The sequence below is a fragment of the Myxocyprinus asiaticus genome, chromosome 1, assembly GCF_019703515.2.
Source record: "Myxocyprinus asiaticus isolate MX2 ecotype Aquarium Trade chromosome 1, UBuf_Myxa_2, whole genome shotgun sequence".
Lineage (NCBI taxonomy): Eukaryota > Metazoa > Chordata > Actinopteri > Cypriniformes > Catostomidae > Myxocyprinus > Myxocyprinus asiaticus.
Window position 1 is genome coordinate 66823271 of NC_059344.1, and position 17075 is coordinate 66840345.

At 37.3% G+C, this 17075-nt stretch overlaps 2 protein-coding genes across 2 annotated transcripts in view; both read left to right on the plus strand.

The window, feature by feature from the left end:
* Positions 1 to 702, plus strand: part of LOC127447612 (ubiquitin carboxyl-terminal hydrolase CYLD-like) — a 16563-nt gene extending 15861 nt beyond the window's left edge. The window contains exons 15-16 of the mRNA XM_051709547.1: positions 1 to 200; positions 298 to 702. The exon at positions 1 to 200 is cut by the window's left edge and continues 8 nt beyond it. Coding sequence (XP_051565507.1) covers positions 1 to 200; positions 298 to 482 — 385 coding nt within the window. The 3' untranslated portion in view covers positions 483 to 702. The remainder of the gene's footprint in view (positions 201 to 297) is intronic.
* Positions 703 to 11768: 11066 nt separating this feature from the next.
* Positions 11769 to 15687, plus strand: LOC127448063 (ER membrane protein complex subunit 4-like). The gene is made up of 6 exons (XM_051710343.1): positions 11769 to 11926; positions 12598 to 12730; positions 13032 to 13146; positions 15133 to 15286; positions 15385 to 15545; positions 15633 to 15687. Exons 2-6 carry the CDS (start codon positions 12627 to 12629, stop codon positions 15666 to 15668), a joined length of 570 nt encoding a protein of 189 aa, XP_051566303.1. The 5' UTR covers positions 11769 to 11926; positions 12598 to 12626; the 3' UTR covers positions 15669 to 15687.
* The last annotated feature ends 1388 nt before the right edge of the window (positions 15688 to 17075 follow it).

The following is a 17075-nucleotide window of genomic DNA, read 5'->3' on the forward strand; positions in this document are numbered from 1 at the left end:
ACACAAGAAACGACAGACACACAAACCCGCACACATCAGAGTGCCGCTGGACTGTTGGGAGGGGCCGGTTCACGGGTCCCGTCAGCTCATGGATCTGTTCGCTGTGACGTGCATCGAGACGAGTCATTACGTGAGCTTCGTCAAACATGGACCGCACCACACAGACTGGCTGTTCTTCGACAGTATGGCCGACAGAGAGGGTGAGACTTCAATGCAGTTTATGAACTCTTTGGTCAGAACTGTTTATCTCGTCACATTCACCAGATGTTTGTTGTTTGTGTGGTTTTTTTTTTTCAGGAGGAGAGAATGGCTTTAATGTCCCGCAGGTGAGGGCATGTCCTGAGGTGGGCCATTACTTGAGTCTGACCATAGACGAGATCTCTCGACTCGATGCCGCGTCTCTCAGAGACCCCGTACGACGATTACTGTGTGACGCATATATGTGCCTTTATCACTCTCCTGAACTGAGCCTGTACAAATAACACACACACTTTTAATACTTTTAATATTAAAATGCCCTTTTAATATTTTGCAGTTTTCATTCATATCAAAGTATTTTGCTTGACTAAATTTCACAATGCAATGTAAGAAAATAGTATTCAATTGTAAATATTTTATTTTTATAAAAAAATGAAACAGGATGCATTATTGAATGTTTACGAATGTAAAAGTTTAATTTTATTAAAAGAAAGATGAACTGAATCTTTATGCTTGTGTTGTTTTCTTGTCCGATCCAACAATATAATAATTTGACAATATTCAACAGACTTAAAATTACTCATTTAAATGTTTTATTTTTTTTATTAATAGCAGTGTCATATTTTTGTTTGAGTAACATCAATATAAAAAATATATATACAAATTAAAATAATGTAACAGTATTATTACAGTATTATTTATAAAGTAAATAATATATTATTATAAAAAGTATAATCTAAGATTTAATATATAATTATAACATTACAAAACTAAAATAATTAAAATACTATATTTTAGAATTCAGTCACAAGCAATGTAAGGTTTCAATTTAAATATTTTTTAATACAGGATTAAAATGTAAAAATAAGTCTATTTATTTGTAGTTCTTAGATTTATTCATGCAGTTTTTTTTTTCTGTGTTAAGATTAATACAAATGCATGCAACAAATGTGGACAAAATAAATACAAATATTTCATGTATGCAAGGGTAAAATTAAAATGTACAATAAATTACAGCAAAGAAGTATCTCGTGAGTTTATCTTGCTTTTTGTTCATAAATTTAGCCCATTCTTTATTTATTTATCTATTTAGATAGTTCGTTCGTTCGTTCATTTTAATTTTTTTATTTTGGACTTAAATATGATTTTGTCCACGTAAAATATTTTTTTCTGCAGTGCTACAAAATACAAGCCTGATTATGACGTCATATGTTATTGAGGAAAAGAGAGGCAATGGATAATTTGTTGGATGTTCCATTCTCTATGACAGAATTCAAACGAGCAGTGAAAAAAATGAAACAAACTACCCCGGGGGGGGGGATGGGATTAGTTACTGTATACTGAAGCATTTTAGTGATGTTTCAGTGGAAGTGTTGTTAGCATTCTATAATAGAATATGGAAGTGTTGTTAGCGTTCTATAACAGAATATGGAAGTGTTGTTAGCGTTCTATAATAGAATATGGAAGTGTTGTTAGCATTCTATAATAGAATATGGAAGTGTTGTTAGCGTTCTATAACAGAATATGGAAGTGTTAGCATTCTATAATAGAATATGGAAGTGTTGTTAGCGCTCTATAATAGAATATGGAAGTGTTGTTAGCGTTCTATAATAGAATATGGAAGTGTTGTTAGCGTTCTATAACAGAATATGGAAGTGTTGTTAGCGTTCTATAATAGAATATGGAAGTGTTGTTAGCGTTCTATAATAGAATATGGAAGTGTTGTTAGCGTTCTATAACAGAATATGGAAGTGTTAGCATTCTATAATAGAATATGGAATTGTTGTTAGCGTTCTATAACAGAATATGGAAGTGTTGTTAGCGTTCTATAATAGAATATGGAAGTGTTGTTAGCCTTCTATAACAGAATATGGAAGTGTTGTTAGCGTTCTATAACAGAATATGGAAGTGTTGTTAGCGTTCTATAACAGAATATGGAAGTGTTGTTAGCATTCTATAACAATATGGAAGTGTTGTTAGCGTTCTATAATAGAATATGGAAGTGTTGTTAGCCTTCTATAATAGAATATGGAAGTGTTGTTAGCATTCTGTAATAGAATATGGAAGTGTTGTTAGTGTTCTATAACAATATGGAAGTGTTGTTAGCGTTCTATAACAATATGGAAGTGTTGTTAGCCTTCTATAATAGAATATGGAAGTGTTAGCATTCTATAATAGAATATGGAATTGTTGTTAGCGTTCTATAACAGAATATGGAAGTGTTGTTAGCGTTCTATAATAGAATATGGAAGTGTTGTTAGCCTTCTATAACAGAATATGGAAGTGTTGTTAGCGTTCTATAACAGAATATGGAAGTGTTGTTAGCATTCTATAACAGAATATGGAAGTGTTGTTAGCCTTCTATAATAGAATATGGAAGTGTTAGCATTCTATAATAGAATATGGAATTGTTGTTAGCGCTCTATAACAGAATATGGAAGTGTTGTTAGCGTTCTATAATAGAATATGGAAGTGTTGTTAGCCTTCTATAACAGAATATGGAAGTGTTGTTAGCGTTCTATAACAGAATATGGAAGTGTTGTTAGCGTTCTATAACAGAATATGGAAGTGTTGTTAGCATTCTATAACAGAATATGGAAGTGTTGTTAGCGTTCTATAATAGAATATGGAAGTGTTGTTAGCGTGCTATAACAGAATATGGAAGTGTTGTTAGCGTTCTATAACAGAATATGGAATTGTTGTTAGCGTTCTATAACAGAATATGGAATTGTTGTTAGCGTTCTATAACAGAATATGGAAGTGTTGTTAGCGTTCTATAACAGAATATGGAATTGTTGTTAGCGTTCTATAACAGAATATGGAAGTGTTGTTAGCGTTCTATAATAGAATATGGAAGTGTTGTTAGCCTTCTATAACAGAATATGGAAGTGTTGTTAGCGTTCTATAACAGAATATGGAAGTGTTGTTAGCATTCTATAACAGAATATGGAAGTGTTGTTAGCATTCTATAACAATATGGAAGTGTTGTTAGCGTTCTATAATAGAATATGGAAGTGTTGTTAGCCTTCTATAATAGAATATGGAAGTGTTGTTAGCATTCTGTAATAGAATATGGAAGTGTTGTTAGTGTTCTATAACAATATGGAAGTGTTGTTAGCGTTCTATAACAATATGGAAGTGTTGTTAGCCTTCTATAATAGAATATGGAAGTGTTGTTAGCCTTCTATAATAGAATATGGAAGTGTTGTTAGCGTTCTATAACAATATGGAAGTGTTGCTAGCGTTCTATAACAGAATATGGAAGTGTTGTTAGCGTTCTATAACAGAATATGGAATTGTTGTTAGCGTTCTATAACAGAATATGGAAGTGTTGTTAGCGTTCTATAATAGAATATGGAAGTGTTGTTAGCGTGCTATAACAGAATATGGAAGTGTTGTTAGCCTTCTATAACAGAATATGGAAGTGTTGTTAGCGTTCTATAACAATATGGAAGTGTTGCTAGCGTTCTATAACAGAATATGGAAGTGTTGTTAGCGTTCTATAACAGAATATGGAATTGTTGTTAGCGTTCTATAACAGAATATGGAAGTGTTGTTAGCGTTCTATAACAGAATATGGAATTGTTGTTAGCCTTCTATAATAGAATATGGAAGTGTTGTTAGCGTTCTATAATAGAATATGGAAGTGTTGTTAGCGTGCTATAACAGAATATGGAAGTGTTGTTAGCCTTCTATAACAGAATATGGAAGTGTTGTTAGCGTTCTATAACAATATGGAAGTGTTGCTAGCGTTCTATAACAGAATATGGAAGTGTTGTTAGCGTTCTATAACAGAATATGGAATTGTTGTTAGCGTTCTATAACAGAATATGGAAGTGTTGTTAGCGTTCTATAACAATATGTAAGTGTTGCTAGCGTTCTATAACAGAATATGGAAGTGTTGTTAGCGTTCTATAACAGAATATGGAATTGTTGTTAGCGTTCTATAACAGAATATGGAAGTGTTGTTAGCGTTCTATAACAGAATATGGAAGTGTTGTTAGCATTCTATAACAATATGGAAGTGTTGTTAGCGTTCTGTAACAGAATATGGAAGTGTTGTTAGCGTTCTATAATAGAATATGGAAGTGTTGTTAGCGTTCTATAACAATATGGAAGTGTTGTTAGCGTTCTGTAACAGAATATGGAAGTGTTGTAAGCATTCTGTAACAGAATATGGAAGTGTTGTTAGCATTCTATAATAGAATATGGAAGTGTTGTTAGCCTTCTATAATAGAATATGGAAGTGTTGTTAGCATTCTGTAATAGAATATGGAAGTGTTGTTAGTGTTCTATAACAATATGGAAGTGTTGTTAGCGTTCTATAACAATATGGAAGTGTTGTTAGCCTTCTATAATAGAATATGGAAGTGTTGTTAGCGTTCTATAACAATATGGAAGTGTTGTTAGCATTCTATAATAGAATATGGAAGTGTTGTTAGCGTTCTATAACAATATGGAAGTGTTGCTAGCGTTCTATAACAGAATATGGAAGTGTTGTTAGCGTTCTATAACAGAATATGGAATTGTTGTTAGCGTTCTATAACAGAATATGGAAGTGTTGTTAGCGTTCTATAATAGAATATGGAAGTGTTGTTAGCGTGCTATAACAGAATATGGAAGTGTTGTTAGCCTTCTATAACAGAATATGGAAGTGTTGTTAGCGTTCTATAACAATATGGAAGTGTTGCTAGCGTTCTATAACAGAATATGGAAGTGTTGTTAGCGTTCTATAACAGAATATGGAATTGTTGTTAGCGTTCTATAACAGAATATGGAAGTGTTGTTAGCGTTCTATAACAATATGGAAGTGTTGTTAGCGTTCTGTAACAGAATATGGAAGTGTTGTTAGCGTTCTATAACAGAATATGGAAGTGTTGTTAGCGTTCTATAATAGAATATGGAAGTGTTGTTAGCGTTCTATAACAATATGGAAGTGTTGCTAGCGTCCTATAACAGAATATGGAAGTGTTGTTAGCGTTCTATAACAGAATATGGAATTGTTGTTAGCCTTCTATAATAGAATATGGAAGTGTTGTTAGCGTTCTATAATAGAATATGGAAGTGTTGTTAGCGTGCTATAACAGAATATGGAAGTGTTGTTAGCCTTCTATAACAGAATATGGAAGTGTTGTTAGCGTTCTATAACAATATGGAAGTGTTGCTAGCGTTCTATAACAGAATATGGAAGTGTTGTTAGCGTTCTATAACAGAATATGGAATTGTTGTTAGCGTTCTATAACAGAATATGGAAGTGTTGTTAGCGTTCTATAACAATATGTAAGTGTTGCTAGCGTTCTATAACAGAATATGGAAGTGTTGTTAGCGTTCTATAACAGAATATGGAATTGTTGTTAGCGTTCTATAACAGAATATGGAAGTGTTGTTAGCGTTCTATAACAGAATATGGAAGTGTTGTTAGCATTCTATAACAATATGGAAGTGTTGTTAGCGTTCTGTAACAGAATATGGAAGTGTTGTTAGCGTTCTATAATAGAATATGGAAGTGTTGTTAGCGTTCTATAACAATATGGAAGTGTTGTTAGCGTTCTGTAACAGAATATGGAAGTGTTGTAAGCATTCTGTAACAGAATATGGAAGTGTTGTTAGCGTTCTATAACAGAATATGGAAGTGTTGTTAGTGTTTTATAACAGAATATGGAAGTGTTGTAAGCATTCTATAACAGAATATGGAAGTGTTGTTAGTGTTCTATAATAGAATATGGAAGTGTTGTAAGCGTTCTGTAACAGAATATGGAAGTGTTGTTAGCGTTCTATAACAGAATATGGAAGTGTTGTAAGCGTTCTGTAACAATATGGAAGTGTTGCTAGCGTTCTATAACAGAATATGGAAGTGTTGTTAGCGTTCTATAACAGAATATGGAATTGTTGTTAGCGTTCTATAACAGAATATGGAAGTGTTGTTAGCGTTCTATAACAATATGGAAGTGTTGTTAGCGTTCTGTAACAGAATATGGAAGTGTTGTTAGCGTTCTATAACAGAATATGGAAGTGTTGTTAGCGTTCTATAATAGAATATGGAAGTGTTGTTAGTGTTCTATAACAATATGGAAGTGTTGCTAGCGTCCTATAACAGAATATGGAAGTGTTGTTAGCGTTCTATAACAGAATATGGAATTGTTGTTAGCCTTCTATAATAGAATATGGAAGTGTTGTTAGCGTTCTATAATAGAATATGGAAGTGTTGTTAGCGTGCTATAACAGAATATGGAAGTGTTGTTAGCCTTCTATAACAGAATATGGAAGTGTTGTTAGCGTTCTATAACAATATGGAAGTGTTGCTAGCGTTCTATAACAGAATATGGAAGTGTTGTTAGCGTTCTATAACAGAATATGGAATTGTTGTTAGCGTTCTATAACAGAATATGGAAGTGTTGTTAGCGTTCTATAACAATATGTAAGTGTTGCTAGCGTTCTATAACAGAATATGGAAGTGTTGTTAGCGTTCTATAACAGAATATGGAATTGTTGTTAGCGTTCTATAACAGAATATGGAAGTGTTGTTAGCGTTCTATAACAGAATATGGAAGTGTTGTTAGCATTCTATAACAATATGGAAGTGTTGTTAGCGTTCTGTAACAGAATATGGAAGTGTTGTTAGCGTTCTATAATAGAATATGGAAGTGTTGTTAGCGTTCTATAACAATATGGAAGTGTTGTTAGCGTTCTGTAACAGAATATGGAAGTGTTGTAAGCATTCTGTAACAGAATATGGAAGTGTTGTTAGCGTTCTATAACAGAATATGGAAGTGTTGTTAGTGTTTTATAACAGAATATGGAAGTGTTGTAAGCATTCTATAACAGAATATGGAAGTGTTGTTAGTGTTCTATAATAGAATATGGAAGTGTTGTAAGCGTTCTGTAACAGAATATGGAAGTGTTGTTAGCGTTCTATAACAGAATATGGAAGTGTTGTAAGCGTTCTGTAACAGAATATGGAAGTGTTGTTAGCGTTCTATAACAGAATATGGAAGTGTTGTAAGCGTTCTGTAACAGAATATGGAAGTGTTGTTAGCGTTCTATAACAGAATATGGATGGAATGTGTATTGCCAAAGAGCTGGAAGGAGGCATTAATTATACCTATAGCCAAGCAAAGATCAAAGTATCCCTCCCGATAGCTTTAACTCCCCATCTGTGTAAAATAATGGAAATAATGGTTACTGATAGACTGACATATTATTTAGAAAAAAATAAATGACTTCTCTCCATATCAGAGTGGGTTTAGGGGAGGGACAGTGGATCCAATGCTATCGTTAGAGGCAGATATAAGAAAGGCATTTATTAATAAAGAATGTGCAATTGCTGTATTTTTGGACATAGAAAAGGTTATTGAAATTAGAAATGTTATTGAAATTGAATGTACAACTGGATAAAAGAGTTTTTAATTGGGAGAAGAATTAGGGTGAAGACTGGGGTAGCCATATCCTCTAATGGGGTGGTGGATAATGGAACACCTCAAGGTAGTGTAAAAAGTCCTCTATTGTTTATCATTGTCATGTGTATTTTGTTGATTCATGTCTTTTATTTTGAAAAGTTTAGTTCCTGTTCCCTTGTCATGTGACTTCATGTTTTCCCTCCATGTTCATGTGTCATGTTTTCATTAGTTCATTGTTTGATTACTTTGTTATTAGTCTTGTCTGTTCATTGGTTTATGTTCTCCCATGTCTTGTATTTAAGCCCTCGTGTTTGCCATTGTCCATTGTCAAGTATTGAATGTATGTGGATGTGTTTTGTGCTACATAGTCAAGTTTAGTCAAGTCAAGCCATGTTAAGTCATAGTCAAGTTCATGTTTATGTTTTATGATTCACGTTTGTAGTTAGGGTTATTGGTTATCACGTTTGTAAATAAACTGCACTTGGGTTCTCTCTACACTTCGTCATCATCTTCATCATTGCCAGTGCCAGCATCGTTACAGAATACTTGACACAATAATGAACCCGGCAGTTCGGCTCATACGCCTACGTCAGGGGAATCATCCCTTGGAGGAGTACGTAGGGGACTTTTGCGCTCTGGCCAGCCAGGTGGATTTTAATGTGGTTGCCCTCATGGACATTTTTAGGGTGGGGTTAAGTGAGCCAATCTCCTCCTTGATGCCTGGCGGTCGCAGTTCCCTCAGCCTGGCTCAATATATCGACCTTGCCCTACAGATCACTGGTTCCACATTCACTGTGGGGGAGGCGGATGCCGAGCCAGAGTTCCACGACATGGCCACCGCCGTGCCAGAGTTCCACGACATGGCCACCGCCGAGCTAGAGTTCCACGACATGGCCGCCGCTGAGCCAGAGTTCCACGTCATGGCCACCAAGCCAGAGTTTCACGTCATGGCCGCAAAACCAGAGTTCCTAGTCATGGTCACTGAGCTAGTGCCATCTTTTGCCCCGAATCATCAGCCTGCTCCATGACATGTCACAGCAATGCTTCAGCATGCTCCATGCCACATCACAGCAATGCCTCAGCCTGCTCCATGCCACGTCACAGCAACAGCAACGCCTCAGCCTGCTCCATGCCACGTCACAGCCACACCTGCACAGTTGGACCTGGAGATGGTTCCCACCCTTATACCCACCCTTAGTTCTCCTGAGCAGGCAAGGGGAACTTTCGGCTCTCCGACCCCGCCTGGACCCTCTGAGCCCTGGACTTCGCCTTGGCCTGTCGGTCCCTCGACATTGCCTCAGCTCGGCGTTACCTCGGCTCCACTGCGGTCCTTCAGCCTGTCGGCTTTGCCGGGGTCCCTCGTCCCTCCGGCTCCTCCTTGGTCTGTCGATCACCTGGCTCTGCTTTGGCTCTCCGATCCTCTGGCTGCGCCTCGTCCCTCCAATCTGTCAGCTCCACCAGGGACCTCCTTCCCTACGGCTCCACCTTGGTCCTCAGTCCCACTGGCTCTACCTCAGTCTTCCGATTCCACCAGCTCCACCTTGCTCCTCTGAGCCTCCAGCACCGCTTTGGTCCTCCCTGCCATTGGCTCCACCCTGGCCCTTCGAGTCTTCAGCTACTCTCCGGGCACCAAGTTCCATGGCTCCGCCCCTTGAGCCTCTCAAGGCTCCACCTTCCATGGCTCCGCCCCTAAAGCCTCTCATGGCTCCACCCCCCATGGACTTTGCCCTGGTCCCATGCCCCTCGCCCTTTCTCACCATGCCACGCCCCACGCCTCAAGACACCCCCCCCAGCTCCCTACAGAACTTTGAATTTATGTCATATTTTACATGTTTTGTTTATGTGTTGGGGTGTTGGGAGCTGCCCCTTAGTGGGGGGGATATGTCATGTGTATTTTGTTGATTCATGTCTTTTATTTTGAAAAGTTTAGTTCCTGTTCCCTTGTCATGTGACTTCATGCTTTCCCTCCATGTTCATGTGTCATGTTTTCATTGGTTCATTGTTTGGTTACTTTGTTATTAGTCTTGTCTGTTCATTGTTTTATGTTCTCCCATGTCTTGTATTTAAACCCTCATGTTTGCCATTGTCCATTGTCAAGTATTGAATGTATGTGGATGTGTTTTGTGCTACGTAGTCAAGTCAAGTTTAGTCAAGTCAAGCCATGTTAAGTCATAGTCAAGTTCATGTTTATGTTTTATGTTTCACGTTTGTAGTTAGGGTTATTGGTTATCATGTTTGTAAACTGCACTTGGGTTCTCTACACTTCGTCATCGTCTTTATCATTTATCAGTGCCAGCATCATTACAATCATTATGATAAACGATGTTTTTCAAATGTAGTTAGAACAATTGGTAAGTCATTGTTTGCTGATGATGGGGCTCTCATAAAGGAAGAAATATAGAGTATATTGTGAAGAAGATGCAGTCTGCATTAAATAAAGGAGGGATTCAATTTTCAGCACAAAAGACACAGATTATCCTTTTACTAATAAATCAAAGAATATGGAAGTAAAATTAAAATGATATAAAAGATGATATAGAACATGTATCCATAGTAAGATTTTTGGGTTTATGGTTTGATAGCAGATTAACGTGGAGAGTACATGTAGATAAGATGGTTGGGAAATGAAAGAGAGTTTTGAATGTAATGAGGTGTGTGTCAGGTCAGATATGGGGAGCAGACAGAATGGCATTAAAGACTTTATATACATCAATGATTATGGTTGTATTGTATATGGATCAGTGTGTAAAACTCAATTAATTAAACTGGACAGAATTCAGTCTCAAGCTTTAAGAATCTGCTGTGGAGCAAATTTAACAGCTCCAGTTTCAGCTCTTCAAGTTGAAATGGGTGAAATGCCTCTACAATTAAGAAGACAGCAGTTAATGGGGTCGTATTGGGCAAACTTAGGAGACCAGAGTGAAAATCACCCAACAAAAAAGGTAGCGAGTCCTAGTTAGGAACATGGGAGAAGTAAATGCAGCAGTATTGGCTGGGTTGTTGAAGATTTAGTTAAAAATATTGGATTAGAGGAGTATAGATATGCATCAATAGTGCCGTTATGGGTCACGCCACAGCCCAATGTTGATCCCACGCTATTAGAAATAACACAGAATGAAGGACATAGAGTCAGAAGTGTGTACGGTTAGAGAGTATGTGGGGTTGAGATATGGGGATTTCACACACATTTTCACAGATGCTTCAGAAGATCCAAAAAAAATGGGGTTGCATACACAATTCCAGAGTTGAAAGTGTCTAGGATAAGTAGGATATCAGATCATTTATCTGTGTTTACTGGAGAAATGATTGCTAAAATGATGGCAGTGGGTAAGTGAAGTTAGAGCTCATCATGTAAACATATGCTCAGACTCTAGCTCAGCCCTCTTAAGTCTGAATGTTCAGATAATCAGATATAAGACAGGATCTGGTAGAAGAGATTCCTCAGGATTCATATTCATTACTGCAGAATAATATGCATGTTCAGTTTTTGTGGATTCCAGCGCACATGTTGGGTTGAAAGGATAAGAAGAGACAGATGCATTGGCTAAGAAGGCATTAGAGATGGAAACAGTGATATCCAAGTGTATTTTAGTAGATCAGAGATAAAATCAATAATCAAAAAGAATATTAATGACATATGGCAACAGCAATGGGATAATGAAAGAAAAGGCAGACATTTGTATGCAATTCAACCAGCAGTAGGAAAGGGTAGGTTATCAGGAGGGAGAAGGAGAGAAGATAATATAATAACTAGACTAAGGTTGGGTCATACATGGCTGAACAGTACATTATACTTAAGCTCTGGGCTGGGTAATCGAATATGACGTGAAAGGATTTATTTATTTATTTATTTATTTTAGGGGCTGCATGTGGAAGCTGGAGGAGCTGAAGCTGTAGTCCCGAGGGGGTTAGGAAATTAGGTGTGAAGGTATTTTATTTGTAAATAGAGTGTCGATGGTCCAAATGGGCGATAGGTGGCGGTAATGCGCTAATGGGTTTGCGAACCGCCGAAAAACAGCAAGAAGAAGAAGACATCATATTTATTTATTTATTTATTTATTTATTTATTTATTTATTGTTTATTGCCAGAACAAAGCATACAACAGTATACAAAAATATACAAGTTTATAAAAAAATAAAAAATAATAAAAAACAGCCAGCGTGGACGTCATATGTTATGAGCCGGAAGTGCTGCTAGCATTGCGTCATCATTAGGAGGAGAATAAATGTTAGCGTTTCTGATATTAAATTATTATTTGGTTTTCATAAATTAATCTGACAATAAAGTGCATTAGAGAAACATCTGACTGCTGCTGTCCGAGTGTTTAAAGGTGAGACGATCGTGTGTTTATTATACAAACATTAAAATCCAATGAAATATTAGAAATAAAATCAATAAAACTATTGTATAATATCTTTACCGTGTTTATTAGAGGCGTTTATTGAATCTAAACAGACACTGACAGTTTATTATTATAGTATCATAATATACATTGTCCCACAAACACGTCAATATGCAAATTAAACATTAATTTATTAAACATGCATTTTACATACCTTCTGAAACCCAAAATATGCATTTTTGCTAGTGGATTAGATTTATGTGTTTAATTTAATTTTAAAAACACTTGTAGGACTATGACGAAATTGATGATATAAGTTTTACTTGTTTAAAATGATTTGAAAATATTGGGAATACTTTCAATTGATCTCTGTTTACATAGTAAATGATGTAATCATTCTGTACTATCTGAAATAACATATGAGCTACATATGAACAAATGCATGATAAGTCACATTATGAAACATACGAGTTAAAGTAATAAAACTAACATTATTACACATACTTTCCCACTCTAAATTCTGATTGGATGAGCCACATTTAAAGCCCTTATATACATCCAAAATCAGTTTAATTCTTTATTACTACGTCAAACTAAACTCCAGGATAAATGTTGAGTGTAATGACAGAAATGGCTCATGGATGTCTTTATTTGTCCAGGTGGACTGACAGTTGAGAGATCCAGCAGTATGGCATCACCGAGCGGTCAGGGGGGCGGAGCTCTGTCCACGAGAGGCGGAGCTACAAGCAAGAGAATGAAATGGGCTTTAGAACTGAGTCTGGGCAACAGCAGGTACAACATTCTGTCCACTTTTGCTCACCCTCATGTTGATTTCTAATGAATAACTACTTAAATTTCAGTCTGTTCTTCATACAAAGCTATCGTATGGCTTGTAAGACCTGGAATATAGCACCTGAGTCATATGGAGTACTTTTAGGACACTTTTATGGTGTTTTTTGTCCTTTTTAGAGCTTGACATTTTAAATAAACTTTCATCAGAATCAAAAAAACAGTTTCAGTGGATTTGAACAAATCACCTAACTTGTTTAGTAGCCCATTGTCCTCGTCTGCCTCTGTGTTTTTCTCCATACAGGAATCGTGGTGACCGGCAGAGTAAAGAGGGTGATGTCATGTATCCGGTGGGATATTCAGATAAGCCCGTCCCGGACACGAGCGTACATGAAGCCGACCGCAACCTGGTGGAGAAGGTGACTTGTCTGAAATAATGACACACAGATTCCAGAAACACAACCAGATATTTATATCACTCCAGGAAAATGTGTTCAGAATAGTTGACCACTACAAGTCATACAGTGTTTTGGAAATATCAACTAAATTAATCCTTGTTGAATTGGTTTCATACTCATTTTTCTCTGTGATATTTAAAGGTGCTTAAAGCAATGTTTTATTAAATGACACAGAAAATGTCTCTGTCATCTCACACCATTGTTAAATCAGCAGCACGAAACATACTGCACAAGCAGTGCAGTCCGATTCCCGAGCAAATGACTCTTATGAATTGTTTCTTTTGTATCTATGGCATGAAACACGCAGTGCAAACAAAGTAGTCTGATTCCTGAACAAATGACTCCTGCAAACTGGTTCTTTTGAATCTACAGCATGACCATTGTAGTCTGATTCCTGAACAAATGACTCTTACGAACTGGTTCTTTTGAATCTAAAGCATGAAACACGCAGTGCAAACAAAGTAGTCTGATTCCTGAACAAATGACTCCTGCAAACTGGTTCTTTTGAATAAACAGCATGACCAGTGTAGAATGATTCCTGAACAAATGACTCTTACGAACTGGTTCTTTTGAATAAACAGCATGACTAGTGTAGCCTGATTCCTGAACAAATGACTCTTACGAACTGGTTCTTTTGAATCTAGAGCATGAAACATGCAGTGCGACCAGTGTAGCTTGATTCCTGAACAAATGACTCTTATGAACCAGTTAATTTGAATCTACAGCATGATTAGTGTAGCCTGATTCCTGAACAAATGACTCTTATGAATCAGTTCTTTTTAATTTAGAGCACGAAACATGCAGTGCGACCAGTGTAACCTGATTCTTGAACAAATGACTCTTATGAACCAGTTAATTTGAATCTACAGCATGACCAGTGTAGTCTGATTCCTGAACAAATGACTCTTACGAACTGGTTCTTTCGAATAAACAGCATGACCAGTGTAGAATGATTCCTGAACAAATGACTCTTATGAATCAGTTCTTTTGAATCCAGAGCATGAAACATGCAGTGCGACCAGTGTAGCTTGATTCCTGAACAAATGACTCTTATGAACTAGTTAATTTGAATCTACAGCATGACCAGTGTAGTCTGATTCCTGAACAAATGACTCTTACGAACTGGTTCTTTTGAATAAACAGCATGACCAGTGTAGAATGATTCCTGAACAAATTACTCTTATGAATCAGTTCTTTTGAATCCAGAGCATGAAACATGCAGTGCGACCAGTGTAGCTTGATTCCTGAACAAATGACTCTTATGAACTAGTTAATTTGAATCTACAGCATGACCAGTGTAGTCTGATTCCTGAACAAATGACTCTTACGAACTGGTTCTTTTGAATAAACAGCATGACCAGTGTAGAATGATTCCTGAACAAATTACTCTTATGAATCAGTTCTTTTGAATCCAGAGCATGAAACATGCAGTGCGACCAGTGTAGCTTGATTCCTGAACAAATGACTCTTATGAACTAGTTAATTTGAATCTACAGCATGACCAGTGTAGTCTGATTCCTGAACAAATTACTCTTACGAACTGGTTCTTTTGAATCTAAAGCATGAAACACGCAGTGCGACCAGTGTAGCTTGATTCCTGAACAAATGACTCTTATGAACCAGTTAATTTGAATCTGCAGCATGACTAGTGTAGCCTGATTCTTCAACAAATGACTCTTCTGAATCAGTTCTTTTGAGTCTAGAGCATGAAACGCAGTGCGACCAGTGTAGTCTGATTCCTGAACAAATGACTCTTACGAACTGGTTCTTTTGAATAAACAGCATGACCAGTGTAGAATGATTCCTGAACAAATGACTCTTATGAACCAGTTAATTTGAATCTACAGCATAACCAGTGTAGTCTGATTCCTGAACAGTTGAGTTCCCTATGATTCCCATCACTAGTAAGCAACAAACTAAAATGTACAGTTTTCTGTGTCTTTGTAGAGATGTTGGGACGTGGCTTTAGGACCGCTGAAGCAGATCCCCATGAACCTGTTCATCATGTATATGTCTGGAAACACCATCTCCATCTTCCCCATCATGATGGTGTGTATGATGGCCTGGAGACCCATTCAAGCGCTCATGTCCATGTCAGTCAGTGAGTAACTACATGAGTCCTTCCATCAAAGAGCCTTGTTGTTTTGACAAAGTGACAATAGTTAAAATGAAATTAAATTCATGTTTTTTGTCTGAAAGCGTTCAAGTTGTTGGAGAGCTCCAGTCAGCAGTGGCTGCAGGGTTTGGTTTATCTCATCGGTAACCTGCTCGGATCGGCATTGGCCATATACAAGTGTCAATCAATGGGGCTCCTCCCAACACACTCATCTGATTGGCTGGCTTTCATAGAACCACCCCAGGTACATGAATAATTCACGAACCTGTGTTTGTGTGTGTTTTAAATGCAAATAGATGTGATGTCTCACTGCTGTTTATTTTCTCCACAGAGAATGGAGATCATGGGAGGAGGAATGGTCATGTGAAACACACACAAACGCTGCATATTTAACATGTTTAATCCCACATGTTATAATTAAATTATACTTCTTGAATCGGTGATCTTTTATGTTTTGATCTTTTGCTCTCTTCATTAATACGCTTAATAAAGTTTTGTTCCAGATGTGCTTTTTGGAAATGAAAATATGGACTCAAACTGTTACCGTCTAAACAAACCACTACCTTATATGTGTGATTTTGTAAAAGAAATACATTAATTATTCCCATAAAAACTGTGAACAAATACAGTTTTCAAATATATATTTTTTATTGAAGCAAATAAGTTATCCAACACCCATATGTGAAAAACTAACTGCCCCCTTAAACTTAATAGCTGGTTGTGCCACCTTTAGCAGCAACAACTGCAAGCAAACGCTTCCGATAACTGGAGATCAGTCTTTCACAACGCTGTGGGGGAATTTTGTCCCACTCTTCTTTGCAGAACTGCTTTAGTTCAGACACACTGGAGGGTTTTCAAGCATGAACTTCCCGTTTATGGTCCTGCCACAGCATCTCAATTAGGTTCAAGTCAGGACTTTGACTAGGCCACTCCAAAACTTTAATTTAGATTATTTTGAGCCATTCAGAGGTGGACTTACTCCTATGCTTTGGATCATTGTCTTGCTGTGTAATCCAGTTGCGTTTGAGCTTCAACTCACGGACTGATGACCGGACGTTCTCCTTTAGGATTTTCTGGTCGAGAGCAGAATTCATATTTCTCTCAATTATTGCAAGTCACCCTGAAGAAGAAAAGCATCCCCACACCATCACACTACCACCACCATGCTTGACCGTAGGTATGATTGTCTTCCAAACAGTTCCACTTTCGACTCATCAGTCCACAGAACATTCTCCCAAAAGCACTGAGGATCATCAAGGTGTGTTTTGGCAAAATTCAGATGAGCCTTAACTTCTCGGTTAGCAGTGGTTTTCACCTCGCCACTCTTCCATGGATGCCATTTTTGACCCGTGTCTTTCTGATGGTGGAGTCATGAACAGTGACCTTTATTGATGCGAGAGAGGCCAGCAGTTCCTTGGATGCCGTCCTTGGCTTTTGTGTGACTTCCTGGATGAGTCGTCGCTGTGCTCTTGGAGGAATTTTGGAAGGTCGGTCACTTCTGGGAAGGTTCACTACTGTGCCAAGTTTTCTCCATTTGGAGATAATGGCTCTCACTGTGGTTCTTTGGAGTCCCAGAGCCTTTGAAATAGCTTTGTAGCCCTTCCCAGACTGATGTATTTCAATAATTTCTGGAATTTCTTTCGACCTTGGCGTAGTGTGCTACTAAGTGAGACCTTTTAGCCAACTTCACGCTGCTGAAAAAGTTGTATTTAGGTGTTGATTTGATTGAACAGGGCTGACAGTAATCAGGTCTGAGTGTGTCTAGTCCAGATGA